Below are 16,953 nucleotides of genomic sequence, written 5' to 3'. Positions count from 1 at the left end.
GGAGCTTCGACTTGCGCCATGATACTCTTGAGGCTATTTGGCACCGTAGGGAGAATAACCTGGGTATTTGTGGAGACTCAGTCACTCAGCCATCTCAGTCACTGTAAATAGCCAGATTATTGCTGATGTGTATTCAATTTCATGTTCTATATATACAGAATACTAGTAATTAGTAAAAAAAACACTGTTAAACTCAGATATAAAATAACAATGATCAAAGCCTCTCATTGACTTCTGATATAGTGCATGCACTATTCTACATTCGCAAAGGCGCCTATCTGAGGTCCACGTCACGTGGTGATAAGAATTTCCACTCCATCGATTTTATGATAATTCGCTGAGACTAACTATCTCGCAACCAGATGGGAAGACAAATTCCTCATTTTTGTTTTTCCCTTCCTAAGATAGACCAGGAGAACAGAAAGCCATGGGAAGCTCCGCCGTATCCCATTCCCCTTCGGAACAATCCCGTCCACCGTCCCCCCTCGACCGGGACTCCTCTACCCCGCCATCCCAATCCTCAACCACAACGAGCGCCCCTTCCTCTCCCTCCCACCTGCGACCCCAACAACCGTCCCCCTCCGTTTTGGATGACATCTTCAGCGCCTCACCTCCATTTCAAAACTCCCCAGACAACAGCGTTGTCCAACCCTACCGACTGGACGGCGAGCCCTCCGACCTACCTTTCCTCCGCCGCCAGCACGTCACAGCAGGTTACCGCGATGGCATTTCCGTCGCGAAGGGTGAGCATGTCCAGCGAGGTTTTGATGCAGGGTTCCCTGTCGGCGCGGAATTGGGCTTGCGCATTGGGACTGTGCTGGGGGTTTTGGAGGGCTTGGTGAAGGCGACGGCGACGGCGACATCCGCTACTCGCCGTGCTGGCCGCGGCGGCAATCGTGGCGACGACGAAGACACTCAGGGGAATGGGCCATGGGGCGATATAGCAGCTTTATTTGAGACGGCGAAGAAGGAGTTGACTGTGCAAAATGTTTTCAGTGCTGCTGTGACGGACGTTGGTGGGGAAGCAGGGCAGACGGGTAATGAGGGTGAGCGAGAATGGGTAGATCCCTGTGTGAGGTTGGCGAAGGCTGGGGATGAGGCTGTAGCGAGGTGGGAAGGGATGGTCAGGGAATTGTTGGCTGGGGCCAGTTGAAGGAGCCCTACTCTTTTGGGGTATTGGGATCCACATTGTTCATGTGCGTGAGCGATTTGGTCTCTGTATCCCTCAACTCAAGCCGGAAGGGCGTTTTATGGCATTGGATTTCTTTGGGGAGAGATGTGGGCGCCATGGTGGGGGAGGGCTGGAGGGATATACAGCCTGGCGCCAGCATCTTCGACCTGCGAAAGGCACACGAATGGGTGCATTGCGCAACTCCAGAGGCAGAAACGGTCTTTCAATCGTTCTCGGGACCGGCGCAGTGCCCTTTGTACTTCCTTTTCTACGGCCTCACCATCACATCTCTCACTGAGTAGGTGTCCAAGGCTGAGGAGGTTTAGAAGACTAATTTTTTGCTGCGGGCGAGGCAATATGAATCACAAATTGGTCCAGAACCGGTATGTAAGGTACCCAACAGTTTTTTAATTTTCCTTCCTTCATTTTGCGTGACATTTTCCCTTGTTCGGCTTCATTTCCCCAAGCCATCATCCCTTCATCTCTGTTCTCCCGGTTTGGTGTACAAGTTTCACGCTAACCTGTAGGCAGTGACGGAGTGGAAACCATTATATTTGGGATAAAATGCAAGACAGCCTTTTAGAACATGACTTTTATTTAATCTCCTTGAGCTAAATTATCTTGTCGATATAGACAGAGATAACGAAACCAAAGTGAACGGTTGGACATGAACATCCAGGTATGATTACTATTAGCGAACCCGTTTTCTTCAATTCATCTTGGACAGTTCCTAGTGCCAAGTGTAAATATATGTGTTGGTGGCAGGTGTAAAACCATATAGCCGACATTGACCAATCTAAATATTAATTACCATCCAACACCTGAATGAGAAAGCAAGAATGTTCCTGAATCTCGTTGAGGAGGGCTCTGCAGCGAGGTCTGGCATGGTTTAGTTGGGTTTCAAAATTAAATGGCGACTCTTGGTAGCTTATGGTTTTGAGGGATATACAAGCCCGCAAATATTTATGATTCATATGTTGAACGGGTAAGAGTTTTAAAGAATTTGTTCGAAATGGCTGGATTAGAATGGACGACCTTCAAGAACTTGCAAAAGAATGACAATTCCGAGCAACACGGACAACAACAGCGGGTTATTTTGTCCAGCCGTAGGAATAGTTTTGAAGACGGCTGATCATTTATCAGAAATGGTGGGATTGGATCTAGGATCATCAGAAAACTGGATGGTGTCCTAGGAAAAGCGTGGCGGAACACTGCTAGTGACGAAGATAAGCATTAGGCGGGTGTCTGCTTTGCATCATTGTCGACCTGGACACGTGGAGCGACGTTTGCCCTAGAACCTTGGTATGACGTTTGGCCAGTTATTGAGATTATATTTTATGTAGAATCTCCCAGTTTGGCTTCAACGGCCCAGATGATAATATTTGTGTTCGATGATTGCTCGAAATGTCGTAAATCTTCTTTCTGTGTAGAGGCCTGTCACCAAGAGCAAAAGTAACGTTTTTGATCGGGAGTGTTGGACTCCTGAGTAGATGGGTTTCTTCACATAGCTGAGATCCGTGAAACTCGGTTGATGAGGTTGGATATCCAGGGCTTGTTTGGAATAGAGAGGGGTACAAGGGATAACCAGGCAGATATATCCTTCCTTGGAATGTAAAATGAAGGGCAAGGAACATGCGTAAGTAGTGGTGGCCGAATAAAACCTGAGAATTAGATATGTAGTTGTGAAAAGACGTGTATTCGCGATCGGCTGTGCTCAGTTCTCGAGAGGAAGTCTAAATCTAGATTTGAGTGCAACGGGTGATGAAGTTGAAGATAAGGGAGTTGGGTTGCCCGTAAAATGTATATACTAGAAGGCGTGCCGAAGGCGCAGACAAATGGTAAGGAACAAGGCTGCATAGTTGGCTTTGAATGTGGTTTATATTTGATGCAAGAGGTAAACTCAGAATCAATCAATGCATAATATAGTATTTTCAATATTGAATTGCCCCGCCATGGGGGGGGGAGCATTAGTAGATTTTGCATACTAGTAAATGACAGTGAAGATGAGGCTGACAACTGAGCCGAACCATGGATTGAGAGAACCTTGGAAGAAGTTAAAACATGGAGCCATTCGACTTCCATAAACAATTCGCGTTCCGTTGATAACTTGATAAAAATTGCAACGGGCGCGAGGTTGGCTGCTAAGAGGCGCCCCGCGAAGCGGGCATTAAGAGCAGCTGGAGTGGTGACAATCATGGCTCAAGATGGATATGGAAATTTAACAGGCAAGGGACGCTCAGACAGGGATGTCTCTGATTTTGTGCCGGATGGAGCTTGCCAGCTCATCAAAAACCAAGTTGACTTGGTCCACCGCCAACATGAAGTACTGTTGGCGGCCTGGGGCACGCATTAGCTTAAGTACGCATGGCTCCTGGGCAAGCATTCAAAATGACCTAAATATGGATGGTTTTGATGCTGGCGGTGGATTGGTGCGTGTGGAGACTCCGACTCTGGCTGTGCGAAAAGACAGGAAGTTGAAATTGAACCTGACTCCCAACGTCCTGGCCAGCGGGGTTTTCAATTTTCTGCGGTCAACCTGGTGGATCGCATGAGCATACCACGCCCGGTCTGGTTTTGTTGTGTACGGGTCTGTCCTGTGGCAGATCCTTGCGCCCAAATTTGCTGGCTGCTGCCGACAGTGTGGTGGATTACTGCGGTGTGCGGGTAAGTATCATGTTCACTCTCCCCGTTCCTGCTTAATATCGAAAAGGTATTACATGGAAGCCAGCAGAGTGAGAGCAAGGAAATGGTCTAACGAGAGTGAAATTATTTGAAGTCCAGCTGGCTGTTGACATTGATCCACAACCCCTGCCAAAGTCACGGAGATATTTAGGAATATCTCTCTTTGATGGTTCGCAGTAACCCAGGGTATTAGGCTCTTTGTTGCTCTGGCGAACAATTGATCTTCTCGTCGAGAGCGGAAGTTGTCAAAAAAGTTGTTTGTGTGGTTGAGTGTCTGGTGTCAAGAAAAAGCAATCCCTCGCATTTCCCAATCCGGCCAGCAGCAACCAGCCTCATCCTCCATCGGACGTCGTTCGTCCTCGCACACAAAACAACTCTCTGAACACACAACACCTCCTACGCGCTGCCCTGTCCCGCGAGTGCGTGATCTAGTCTCCATGTTGCGGCGCTGATCCAATTGAGCTGTGTATGGCCCTGAGCCATGCTGTCTCGGCCGTCCAACGAGCTCTGCTCACCAGCCATCTGAATTAAATCCGCGCTGCAAGCTCGCTCGACCAGCCACCGCATTCGACTCCAACACAACAACACTAGCATCGTCTCTCTCACAGCCATCTTCATTCCATTTTCTGCTGTTCTTTCTGGTTCTCTAGTGACTTTATTCATACCTTTTTTTTTTTTTTTTTTTTTTTTTTTTTGGTTTGCTTACTCTCTCACTCAACCCGGAAAAAAGTTACCAACCTCCTCCGCTCAATACTGGCAGCGTGTCTGCTTATCCTGGACGTGCTATTCTCTCCAAACGTCTCGCGGGCCATTTAATTTACTGTTTTACAGGGTACTGAGAAGTTCCATACCTGTTTTTGGGAAGGATAATATTCTCAGTTGTGCCTCCAAACAATCGCGTTGTCAACCTATCCTCCTTCAAACTTGCCGCTTTCAACCCTGTCTCCGGCAGCTCCACGATCTTTTGACGAGACCGACGAAGTTTACGACCAGTCTACGTTGACGTCCCCGCCCACACGGCAGCGCCAGCAGCTACACCCTGTTCCTCATCATTCTGAATCACCCAAGCGATCGCCTCTTCAGTCTGCTTCATCCACCTCTTCGACTCGTACTCCCCGGCTACGTAGGAGCTCCGGTTTTGAAGATATTCGCACCGCTTCTCCTGCCCTAGGCCATCGTCGAAGCTCAATTGCTAGGTTCGCTACGCAGCTAGCAACAGTCGAGCCGGAACCTGAAGTTGGTCGCGCTGCCGTACCCCAAAGCCCACCCCTAGAAGCACGGTCTGCAGGATATCACACAACGTACCAGAGCTCACTGCAACACAGTGGTGAGTCATTCTGGCCCCGGCGAACCAACCGCATCTCATCGCGCACTGCGTCTGCTATTCTCTGGGCGTTGGAAGAGGCAATTCGGCATCCTTTCATATTTACCCCAGACCTCAGCGAGATTAACGCCTCAATGTCAGAGCTAGTGGGCGGAAGCGTGCCTTCTGGATCTACGGGCAATGGCCGGCCTCAAAATGGAACTTCCCGACCTGCGCCAGGACCCATTGCTGGTCAATCGAATCCACCCAGTTCAGTTAGAACCCCAACTGATATTATGAGACAACGCCGTGACCGTGAAGCGCGCAAGAAAGCGGAGCAGGAAGCAAGGGAGAGAGACAAGCAAGAAACAGAATGGCGATTGCAGCAGGAGCAGGAGCTGCAACAGCAGCAGATTCAACAGTTCCCCCAACCGGGGCGACATATCCCGGCTGCTGGCGCTGCCGTTGAACCCACGTCAGGTCAACCAAGACAAGGGGGAGGAGTCACCACGCAAGATCAAAGTTCAAGGCACGATCGAACTGGCGGCTTGAGCACTTCCCGAATACCAACAGGTTCCGCTCCAGTTGGCACTTCATCCGTTATGCAGCCAGTCGTGCCCTCGGGTACGCGGCAACAAGCTACTGCGCCGGAGTCGCGTCTAACAGGAGATGGAGCTCAGCAGCCTCAGACTTCCCGTCAACGAGGGCCGTCAGTTTCCCAGCAACACCAGCGACCTGCTCCTGCATCTTCTCAGCTCTCTGCCCGGGCTACAACCGGAGCATTTGTGCAGCCCACTACTTCCTCATCACAGGCCAGACCGCAAACCATGTCTACGCAAGCGCCTCCACAGCCCGGAGAGCCTAGAATCTCTCAGAACCAGCAGACCGAGCCTCCCCTTCAATCAAGTCAGCAGACTAAGACACAGTCTCAACAACAGCAAAGTAGACAAAGGGCTGCATTTCCGCACGCTTTTGAACGTTGGGAGACGCTTTCATCCCATTGGGAAGGGTTGACTGGATACTGGATACGACGGTTGGAGCAAAATAATGATGAACTCAGCCGCGACCCCCTCAACCAACAGATGTCAAGGCAAATAACTGACCTTTCTGCAGCCGGCGCAAACTTGTTTCATGCTGTAGTTGAGTTGCAACGCTTGCGAGCATCCTCGGAACGAAAATTCCAGCGCTGGTTTTTTGACACGCGTGCCGAACAGGAACGGGCCCAGGAGGTTCAGGCGGATCTGGAGAGACTATTAAGAAATGAACGTCAGGCTCGCGCGGAGGCAACAAATTCAATTGCAAAAGTTGAGACTGACAAGTTAAGGGCTGAGGAACTAATTCGGGAAATGCGCCGTGAATTGCAAATATCGAAAGAGGAAGCTAGGCGTGCTTGGGAAGAACTTGGGAGAAGAGAACAGGAAGAACGCGACCGGACAGTATCTTTAAGAAATGGTGAGCCGACTATAGTTGGCGGTGTGCAGGTGGTCCCAATGATGCAATCTGCGCTTAGTAGACAGACTAGTACAAATCGTCCGCCAACAAGAGAAGGCCCTTACCCCGGCGGCCCTGGACCCACATCAATGGGCGGACAAGCGAGACAAGACGTTCCCGAGCCCTCCGAACATTATGTGTATGACAACCAGGTCTCATCTCCAACAGCCACAGACCCCTTCGTCGAAACCACACGTGAACATGGCTTCCCGTCACATCATGCCATTGGATCCTCTCCTCCAAGACAGCCACCAACATCTGCAGCGGCTATGTCCACCGCACGCATAGCTACTACTCAAACACTAGCTGCTGCGTCTTCCAGCCCATATAGCCAATCTCACCTCGCTGAGGACACACACGGGCGATTCTATGAGCACGAATCCTCTGCTCTCCAAAGAAGCGATCATAAGACCAACACCGCCGATGAGGGTTCTTATGTACCAACTAGCGAGCCAGGCGGAAGCGACCTTGGATCAGAAGAGTATGACCTCCCCGATGCGGCTTACAGACGGAACCAACAGGACCGGGATCGTCGAATTGTGTATCCCCGCACCATCTCCGACGATAGTGACGACTATGAGAACATGGAACGTATGCCTGAAGGCGAATTTGGCCAGCGATTTGATGGAATGACTGGCATTGAATACGGTAGCGGACCACCTGGTAGTTCACCTGAAGAAACACATGGCGCTGGGTACGACCCTAGCGTCGATTACAGTGGATCTGGCTGGGGAGGAGGAGGTTCTGGGTCGACTTGGGATTCTGTGACACCACGTCATCGACACCCCACACGGCTCAGCGATGTTTTAGAAGAGGATGAGAGAAGTCGAACGAGTCCGAGTCGTGCGAGCCAGGCGAGTCGTGGTATGCATTAAAATAATAAATGAAACCGATAGCCGTGAACGAGCACCTCCCCGAGCATGTTTTTGGGTGTAATTTTGGGCTCACACACACACTCTCTTTTCTCACATCCTTTTTACTTTTGGTTTTTTTTTTTTGGGGGGGGGGGGGGGGGGGGGGGGGGGGAACATAATTAAACTTGCTTAAAAATGGAATTATTAGGCGGTGGTCAGTAGTCGGAAGAAAGCGCATTTGTTGTGTTCAACGGTCTCCATGCCACCAATTCCGATTCCCCTCCATCGTCTTCGTCTTCTCGACATCAGTTTAGAATCTTCGCATATCCTACCGGAACTTGCATTTCCCGCACTCTACCACATCTCGTGTAAAGCTATCAGCTACTTTACTCCTTACTCCGTCGTTACTCCATTTTTCATGTTTGACTAATATCCGAGTCGTTATAGATCTGTATCAAGTTTTGTGTGAGCGTCTGTTTGATTGAAGCTGTTTTACCTTTGTTTTCCCCCTCATGACTGTTTCCTTGTATTGCACTTTTTTTCCCCCAATCGTACGTCCTTGTGACTGACGCTTTTGCTTTCTCTGTACTCTGTACGAGTACGATTCTTTTTACGTGGCCTGCATGCTCTGATATATTGATGTCCAATTTAATCAATTTCCCTAACGATTCCGATACCCACACCCCCCCCCCCTTTTAGTGCATAGGATATGATCGCCCTGAGGAAGCCCCATCATGGAAAGGTAAATGACGACGGTATTTTCTGTATTTCCCCTTTCTCCTCATCACTCGTGAGGGATGGAGAATGGAATATATCGTTATTGCTTATTCAGAGGAAAATGGTTTGAAAATTTTTGTTTTTCATTAGACATAAGCTGTGCGAGTATACCATCTAATATATTATTCTATTTAAGATTACATGGGAGGCAGAATTAATGACCTACATGTACAATTCCAGAGAGAAAACGAGCCAGCAATCCCACAATAGTTAATCCCTTAGATTATGGCTTCCTATTGAAGTTAGTTTAGTTATAGCATTGAATCATGTGATATATCTTGACATTGGATTTTATCGTCTGGAGTAACTCGCCAATTGCTGAACAAAAATTTGTTGATTTCTTTATTTAAAACAGTCAATTGGAGATTAAAAAAATAATGAACACGAATATGGCTTTCGGACACACTAAATTGGTCCTTCGCTGGACGAAGCATGCCAGCTTCCAATCTCCTGCTCCATGGCGAGCATCATCCTCAACCCTCCCAAGCTTGCAGCACATGCCAAGCAGATCATACTCCTCGAATTCAAGGCCATTACATTCTCCCTGTTCTCGGATTAGATCACCTTCGTTTCTATTATCGACATGGTCGAAGACTCAAGTTCCTTCGTTCTCCACGTCCTCCCCCCGCCCAAAAGCCAAAACCATACAGCAATTAAAGGCTCGCGCTTCAACCGGACCATTCTCATGGAAAGCAGCCGCATTGTTTGTTGCAACAGGCGTGGCTATGATATTTTATTTTCGCTATGAGAAGGCGCGGCTTGAGCGAAAGAGAGTTGTCGAGATGAGTAAGGGTGTCGGCAAGCCGAAAGTTGGTGGACCTTTCGTCCTAAAAGATTTGGATGGAAATGAATTTACCGAAGAAAAATTGAAAGGAAAATATAGTTTCGTGGGTGCTCCCATTTATTTTTCGCTTCCATTCGTTTTCTACAGATGGGCCTTTCATGAGCGTGTATTTCTCACTCTCCAACATTGTTCCAGGTTTATTTCGGCTTCACCCATTGTCCAGATATCTGCCCAGACGAACTCGACAAAATGGCCGAGATAATCGATCTCGTCAAAGCCAAATCAAACAATAAATCTGTCCTCCGTCCCGTGTTCATTACTTGCGATCCAGCCCGCGACAGTCCCGAAGTGCTGCGCAAGTATCTGGCGGAATTTCATAAGGGTATTATAGGACTCACAGGCACGTACGAGCAGGTGAAGCATGTGTGCAAACAGTATCGTGTGTATTTCAGCACACCACAAAATGTGAAGCCGGGAGAGGACTATCTAGTTGACCACAGCATTTATTTCTACCTGATGGGTATGTCCTATTCCTGGCCTTTGTCGGCGAACCCTGTACCTTAGCCTCTATGAGGTTGAAAATAATTGACGCTGACCTCTCTGTAGACCCGGATGGAGACTTCGTTGAATGTATCGGCCGCCAAGATACTGCTGAAACCGCCGCATCTACTATTGTCGACCATATCAAGGACTGGAAGAGGGAAGGCAAGCTTCTCAACACCGAGGAGGAATAGTAATATGGGGAAAAGGAAACAACTTTCATTGAAGTTTCCTCCCTCACATCACACTTACTTTGACAGCGGCCTCTTAGATCTATGGAGCATAACCCGCCTAACAACGGAGGACCACATAGCTAAATATGCACATTATGCCACTTCTAATATACATTACGTTGCTTTGGAGTTGGCATCCGGAGTTTGGGCATACATACCACTTATTCCCTTCCTGTATTATATTCATATTACTTCCCCTTTTCTTATTTTCACGTTGAATTGATGTCACTATCCAAACATGTGTATAAACTGCCGAAGCACAAACACACGGCTTACAATCGAGCAATTAGGATATTAAAAAGCTTAGAAAGCAATGGCTATGTATTTAAAATAGCGAACATTCAGGGCCCAATCAGTGAATAAAAGAAGAGCTCTTGCGGTCTTGTAATCAAGTCCTTTTTTGCTTCCCCTTTCTTAAGGGTTTCCCATATGCTTCTCGTCATACTCCTCAGCAGGAATCTAAGTTCCAAGCTATTTACCCAACTATTCAGTTCTTTAAGCTCAAGTTTGGCACTCCGGGTAAAGGCTCTCTGATTGGTTACGACTCTTCGGACTATACGATATGTCCATGGGTTACTGTGCGGTGGGTCGAGGTTAATAAAGTGGCAATGCACCCCGCAATACGTTGGCAACAACAAGCAATTCCCACGCGGATGACTCTCCCTTCAACTGCTCTAACACTGAGAAACAAGCTTTGCCATTTGGCTGATACAGGTCTATAACCACGACCCTTCTGCACACCTTCTGAGGGTTGTCCAGAAAATACCATGGCCGAGCCAAACACCAGTAAAATGCTCTACCGCAGAGTGGGCAATTCAGGACTCCATGTCTCCGTGATATCATTAGGAGGATGGTTGACGTATGTCCAGCTAAAACACAACTGAGAATAAGAATTTACACTAATGGAACCGATAGCTATGGTAGACATGTAGATGAAGGTAAAAGGGGGCTAATGACTTCATTACCTGATTTTATGGAGAGATATAGCACAGTTATATTAGAATTGACTTCAGGATGCTAATTCATTCTTCTTTTCCAGAGGGAACAATGAAGTGCATGAAACAGGCCTATGATCTAGGCATCAACTTTTTCGACACGGCAGAGAGGTAATTATTCCCCCTACTCACAATATGTTTCTGATATACAGGGGTGGTTCGTTATTTAACCCCTATTTCCCCAGCTACGCCGCCGGCGAATCTGAGATTGCTATGGGTAAGGTCATTAAAAAGCTTAAATGGAAACGCAACGATCTAGTCATCAGCACCAAGGTATTTTCTGCCCCATGAAATACCGTCATATGTATGTGTAGCCATCCGCTAACTGGTGATCTCAAGGTCAATTTTGGTACCGCCCATGGAGATGTAGAGATTAACAATTATGGCTTGTCTCGAAAACATATTATCGAAGGAACAATGGCTTCCCTCAAACGTCTGGAGCTAGATTATGTCGACATTATATTCGCCCACCGTCCCGATAGACTTACGCCTATGGAAGAGGTCGTTCGGGCTTTCAACTACCTTATTGAAAAAGGGCTGGCATTCTACTGGGGAACTTCTATGTGGTCAGCAGACGAGATTGCCGAAGCGACTGGAGTTGCCAAGGCTCTCGGTTTAATCGGACCCATAGTTGAACAACCGCTGTACAACGTGATCGACCGGCAGAAGGTCGAAGGAGAATATCAGAGAGTGTTAGCCCGGTGTCGAATTGGATTGACCGTTTTTTCGCCCCTGAAGGGCGGTATCTTGACCGGGAAATACAACGAGGCGGCGGCAGAGCCTCCCAAGGGCACCCGAATTGCGGTCAGCACTGATAAAGATACCACATCTGTTAGGAAAGGCTACGGGAACGAGGCTTGGAATGCGAACATCCAGAAAGTGGCCAAGCTCAAGGTATGTTCTTGATTTGAACTCAGGATTTACTACTCCCTATTTTAAAAATTTTCCTCGCCTTTGCTGGCAATGGGAACTTCATAGTAGTTGTGATATCTGACGCTATCTAAAATCAGACAATCGCCGACCGACTTGGGTGCAAAGTATCAGCATTTGCCCTGGCCTGGTGCTTGAAGAATGACAACGTGTGTTCTGTCATCACGGGCGCGTCGAGACCGGAGCAGGTGGTCGAGAACGTCGAGAGCCTGAAGGTGCTTCCGAAGCTCACTCCTGAAATATTGGCCGAAGTCGACGAGATGTTGGGTAACAAACCTCAACTGGATCCCGCCAGAGTGGGTTAAGTTGTTATCAAATGGTGAGCGGTTGCCAAATAGATAGTGGGAGGCTCTAAGAAATGGTCCGATTTTGCTACTTTATACTCATGCCGTCAACCTTACTATCCATTCCATCTCTGCAACAACAATGCCAAAACATATTATAACTGGTAACGTAGCCAATTGCTTGTATTGGTTCGCTAATAGCGACATGCGCTGATGGGTGAGGTTATGTGCTGGCCCCTTTCACTCTCTGAGAAATGTCGTATTCATAATTGTGCCCTTGGTACGATTACCAACGCTCCAAGCTTCGTTGAGGCTAGTTCGGAGCACGGCGCCGCTGGTGTAGAGTGTTAGGCCACTGGGGCAAAAGAGCTCGATCACACCAGCGCCATGCTGGTAGTAGAGGACGAACCAATCCAAACCCCCAACATAGCCCTGGAGAGAGCTTGGTAAATCACCTGATTATACTGCTGACTAACCCACAACCCACCATTTGAGGCTCCTTTGAGCTTGGAGAGGACACCACATCTCCTTCTTCCCTTTCCAAACCTTCGTGTTTTGTCCATGATATCACAATATGTCTTCCTATACCCCTGGGGATAAAGGGCACCGCGGTGCCCAGCCTTACAATCAGTCAAGTCGCCGCAACGGGTGGAATGGCCGCATGTATGATGACAGAACGTCTCGCTCCCACTCCCGCTCCTGCTCCCCACCACATGTTGTCCCACGATCCAGGGACCGTAGACACGGCTCACCAGGCGGTACACGCTCTCCTCCGCATGGTAAAATCAACTTCGCGCACTGGGGCGAATAAATGGATTCATCTCTCGTTTGAGCTTGTGCTGATTTCTTCATTTCTGTTTACTGCTTGAAGACATTTCTCGGACTCCGCCTCGTGGTCCAGCGGCAGATAGGAGGCATCCCGGCCGGGATGACGAAATTCCAATGGCTAGGGATTACCGACCTAGAGAGCGAGACAAGCACCGACGCCCCTCTTGGTCCCCTCCACGGCACCGTGGAAGGCCGTCATATAGAGATCGTGACCGTGAGGGATACCGCTCTCCTGGATATGACAGTCGCAGTAGAAGCCGCAGCAAAAGTCGGAGTCGATCCAGAAGCCGCAGCCAACGTGGGCCCCGACGTCCTTACTACGGTCAAGAAAGCCGTGAGATCATGATGGAAGGCTTGCCAGTAGAAATGAATGAAGACGACGTTCGACTACTCCTCCCTTTCCCTACTGCAATGCACAGCAATCTGAATCCCCTGTTTGATATGAGTGCCATTTGACATGAGTTGGCTTCGCTATGATTTCCTCATCTTTTCTTGGAAGACAGGATGCTGAGATGTGCTTGTCGCCGGTCATCATTCCGGTCGATACTTTCTTGTAATAGATCTTGAATGAACTCACCCAATACTACCATGTCGGGACTTTGGAGGATGTTCGCGTCATCCGCGATCGCCAAACGAGTACGTGTGTGATTGATGGTCATATTTTATTTTGTAAACTATACTGATTTTTCTCTCCAGAGATATCCCGCCAGTTGGGTTTTCTTCGGTTCCCCACAATAGATGACTCTCGTGAATTCCTGGAACGCAATTTTCCTACCATATACCTCTATGGGGATAATCAATCGCATACTAATGAACGTGGCACGAGGGTTAGAATAGCCTATAGTCGAGAAAGAGAAGACCGCAATCGAATCAAAGCTGAAGGAGAGTGGACATGCAAGATGGTAAGTTATTAGATTCCGTCTCTACCAGATGGCTCTTAACTAACTGGCGCGTAATTTTAGTGTTCCATAGTCAATTACGCGACCAGACAACGCTGTTTCAGATGCCAAGCAGTTCGAGCAGGTATGTCTATTGAAGTGTCGAGTTTCACAAGGTCTACGGCTGACAGATGAAGACTTTGTTCAACTTCCTCCTGGGGTAGCCAACCCTCCACGTGTTGCGAATCATGGTGACAACGATGTAGCTCCCGACGGATCCCCTTCCCAGTTTATTCTTCTTCGAGGCCTAGAGGCGTCCGTTACCGAGGAACTTCTTGCTAAAGGCGTAACAAAACTCTACAAACCATCGTCTGGGTCAGATGGTTACAATGCACCTCCTGCTGCAAAAAAAGGAGCAAAGGTCGCCTCTACAACGGGAGATGCCAATATAGGGGCACGCGAGGGCTCAATACGGCGTGTGTTGCTCATACGAGATCGCCGAAGTAACGAAAGTTGGAAGTATGGTTTTGCGGAGTTTGCAACAGTAGAAGTAAGTACCTCTACTGCTTCTAGTTCAAATAAATTTAATATTTTGATTTCATATCTATTAACGCGTCAGTAGGATGCCCAAGCCGCTCTTACTAGATATAACTCTTTCGAAACATTCACAATTTCCTCGAAACCTGTTTTAGCTAGTTACATCCACGCTGGCGTCTTCGTTCCCGTCATAAACCCTACAGCCAGCACCGATCGGTTTACCTTCAGCCCACTTGGCAACCCTTCCATGAAATTAGCATACTGGGACGAGAATGCTTATGCAACGGAGTTAGTAGTGTCGACGGAAGATCCAGATAGGAACCGTTCTAAATCTCGAGCGACAAAATCCACACCGACTGACAAGAATCCCAAACCCGTCAAGGAGGCTGAGAAGACGAAGAAGAGAAAAGCGGATGCTGGAGGAATCCCTAGCACAAAGAAGCTTGCCGTTCCGAGTCATTTACAGTTTTGGAGCGACCGCCACGCCGAACTACATGGTATTCAGCGTGAGGAAGCAAAAGAAGGAAGCTCGGGCAGCGAACATAAACAGGGTGTCAGTGAAGAAGGTGGTTCATCTTCTGTTTCTCCTGCACCAACACAGTCTTACGCGGATTTTAACCGTAAATGTTGTTATCTGTGCATGCGCCAGTTTAAAACAGAAGCGGAAGTGAACAAACACGAAAGACTCAGTCAGCTTCATCGTGAGAACATGCAAAATGAAGAGCTCAAGACCAGAGCTTTGGCGAAACTAGCGAAGAAACGGGACCAGGCCGAACAACAGCTCTCTTCAGAGTATCGAGACCGGGCGAAGGAACGACGTCAAGCATTCGGGGCATCGGTGAAATCGAAGGAGAAGAAAGTGGAAAAGGAAATTGAGGAAACAGCACCAGTCCCTCTCATGTCGAAGGGCGCAGCCCTTCTCGGCAAAATGGGCTGGTCTGCTGGTTCAGGACTTGGCGCGGAAGGGTCTGGGATGACAGCTCCCATCGCTACTGATCTGTATGTCCAAGGCGTTGGGCTGGGTGCTCAGGGAGGCAAGCTTGGCGATGCAGTTCGGGAAGCCGGAATGAATACAAGGGGTAGGTATGATGATTTCCTCGAGAAAACGAAGGAGACTGCACGTGAGCGGTACGAGAGGATGTCGAAGGAGGGTTAGGCGGTGGTATCGTGTGCACATTTCTTCCTTGTATTACTACTCCATAGAAACCTGTTATATTTTTCTTGTTCTGTGTTTTTGCCTCATTGGGATGTAAATTTCATTATGCCATGTATAATGTAGCTCCTACGGGTCGAGTTTCCCGCAAATATTGACATCTATTTATATGTGTGTGTCTTTTCGTCTTATTTTATAAACAATAACCAAAGTTCTATGATACAGTGGAATTTCGTATAGGTGTTGCTGACTGGAGGGAAATGTATTCCATCCCTCTTCTGGAGCCGCAAATATCGGCAATAGGGATTTTGGCAGCGTAGTCCCAAGGTAGGAACAAAATCGGAATGCCATTTTATATTGACATGACACCAAGCTCGAGTGCCGTACGATCTAAATCGAGGTAGGGAATAGGAAGTTCATTCGAGTCTTCGGGAGAAATGAAATGTATCGAGTCGTCGTCCATCTCGCAAGAAAACCCGTATCACAACATAGCGCGCGCGAGACATATATAACCTCCAACTTTGCCCAACACATCCGACACCGGCTCTCCGTTCATCCCGACTGACGTAAATATCCCAGCTCAATTCCTACTCTACCTCTCCTTGCCCCTCTCATTGACATTATTTCCGCTCCACCTCACTCTCTTTCTTTTCCTTCCCCGCCTTCCAACTCATGACATTAGCAACCCACTTCTCCAACTCCTCCTCGACCTGCTGCTCCGACTCTCCGGAGCCATCAAGCTCCATCCCGCTCCTCACCTTCCGCTTCAAATCCTCCAAGGTATCAATGTCGAACGCGTACATGCCTGCGCCGACGCCAATCATCGCAACGCTAGCAACATTTATTGTTGCGATGTTGAGTGCTTCGAGAGCCTCCAGGCCTCCGTTAGCGGATGGCCGGTGGAAGGGGGCGCTGGTGTAGGTGGGCGGGAGTGTGCTGATGCGCTTGCGCAGAAAGGCGCGGCGGGTTATGAGGGATGACAAGGCGAAGAAAACGGTGCCGCCGAGAAGAAGTTTTGTGGAGTTTGGGATGAGGGGCTTTTTGGAAGGTTGGAGTGCCTCTGCTTGTGATGTTGGTGGAGCTTGGCCGTTGGTGCCAGCCATTGTTGATACCAGCGGTGGAGGCAGTGGTGGTGACGATGATGACGGACCTGGGATATATGATGTGAAGCAGACGGATGACGTATATTTTTTGTTCACGTCGGTTTCATCATCATCATCGCCGTGTTCTTCTGGCGATTGTGGTTGTGGGATTTATGTGAGCAAATGTCCCGGGTCAATTGAGAGTTTAAACTTTGAGCGGGAATTTCAAGAGTCATATCAACTTACCCGATCAAGGCTAGCGCAGCGCTGGGCGTGGAACCTTATTGCCGAGGTTTCTCAAACAGGCAACTTTCAACTCCCAACGCTGAACCGCGCTTCTAACACCATCGTGGACGTATAACATGAGTGCTCTCGTCGGATTATCATAGCGGAGTTAACATCTTGCCACAACTAGCGTATCTGGCCACAGT

General features: G+C 48.5%; 5 protein-coding genes across 5 annotated transcripts; 4 read left to right on the top strand and 1 right to left on the bottom strand.

Annotated features, from left to right (window-relative positions):
* Positions 1 to 427: 427 nt before the first annotated feature.
* Positions 428 to 1,153, top strand: HCBG_07512 (uncharacterized protein; the record flags this gene model as incomplete). The annotated part of the gene is made up of 1 exon (XM_045434561.1): positions 428 to 1,153. The coding sequence occupies one exon, from the start codon at positions 428 to 430 to the stop codon at positions 1,151 to 1,153; it is 726 nt and encodes a 241-aa protein (XP_045284768.1).
* Positions 1,154 to 5,452: 4,299 nt separating this feature from the next.
* On the top strand, positions 5,453 to 7,723 carry HCBG_07511 (uncharacterized protein; the record flags this gene model as incomplete). The annotated part of the gene is made up of 2 exons (XM_045434560.1): positions 5,453 to 7,511; positions 7,710 to 7,723. The coding sequence occupies 2 exons, from the start codon at positions 5,453 to 5,455 to the stop codon at positions 7,721 to 7,723; spliced, it is 2,073 nt and encodes a 690-aa protein (XP_045284767.1).
* Positions 7,724 to 8,622: 899 nt separating this feature from the next.
* HCBG_07510 (uncharacterized protein) lies at positions 8,623 to 10,230 on the top strand (the record flags this gene model as incomplete). Its single annotated transcript, XM_045434559.1, has 3 exons — positions 8,623 to 9,165; positions 9,258 to 9,582; positions 9,669 to 10,230. 3 exons carry the CDS (start codon positions 8,656 to 8,658, stop codon positions 9,794 to 9,796), a joined length of 963 nt encoding a protein of 320 aa, XP_045284766.1.
* Positions 10,231 to 10,602: 372 nt separating this feature from the next.
* HCBG_07509 (RNA-binding protein) lies at positions 10,603 to 15,511 on the top strand (the record flags this gene model as incomplete). The annotated part of the gene is made up of 13 exons (XM_045434558.1): positions 10,603 to 10,694; positions 10,751 to 10,773; positions 10,875 to 10,941; positions 11,016 to 11,103; positions 11,170 to 11,724; positions 11,841 to 12,056; positions 12,267 to 12,390; positions 12,540 to 12,823; positions 12,916 to 13,206; positions 13,478 to 13,508; positions 13,710 to 13,774; positions 13,845 to 14,300; positions 14,373 to 15,511. The coding sequence occupies 13 exons, from the start codon at positions 10,603 to 10,605 to the stop codon at positions 15,441 to 15,443; spliced, it is 3,363 nt and encodes a 1,120-aa protein (XP_045284765.1).
* A 549-nt stretch (positions 15,512 to 16,060) lies between these two features.
* Positions 16,061 to 16,543, bottom strand: HCBG_07508 (uncharacterized protein; the record flags this gene model as incomplete). Its single annotated transcript, XM_045434557.1, has 1 exon — positions 16,061 to 16,543. The coding sequence occupies one exon, from the start codon at positions 16,541 to 16,543 to the stop codon at positions 16,061 to 16,063; it is 483 nt and encodes a 160-aa protein (XP_045284764.1).
* Between the last annotated feature and the right edge of the window lie 410 nt (positions 16,544 to 16,953).

Source organism: Histoplasma capsulatum, assembly GCF_000150115.1.
Source record: "Histoplasma capsulatum G186AR genomic scaffold supercont2.12, whole genome shotgun sequence".
Classification (NCBI taxonomy): Eukaryota; Fungi; Ascomycota; class Eurotiomycetes; order Onygenales; family Ajellomycetaceae; genus Histoplasma; species Histoplasma capsulatum.
Note: the sequence above shows the minus strand (reverse complement) of the source record. Positions and strands in the feature narration are given on the sequence as shown.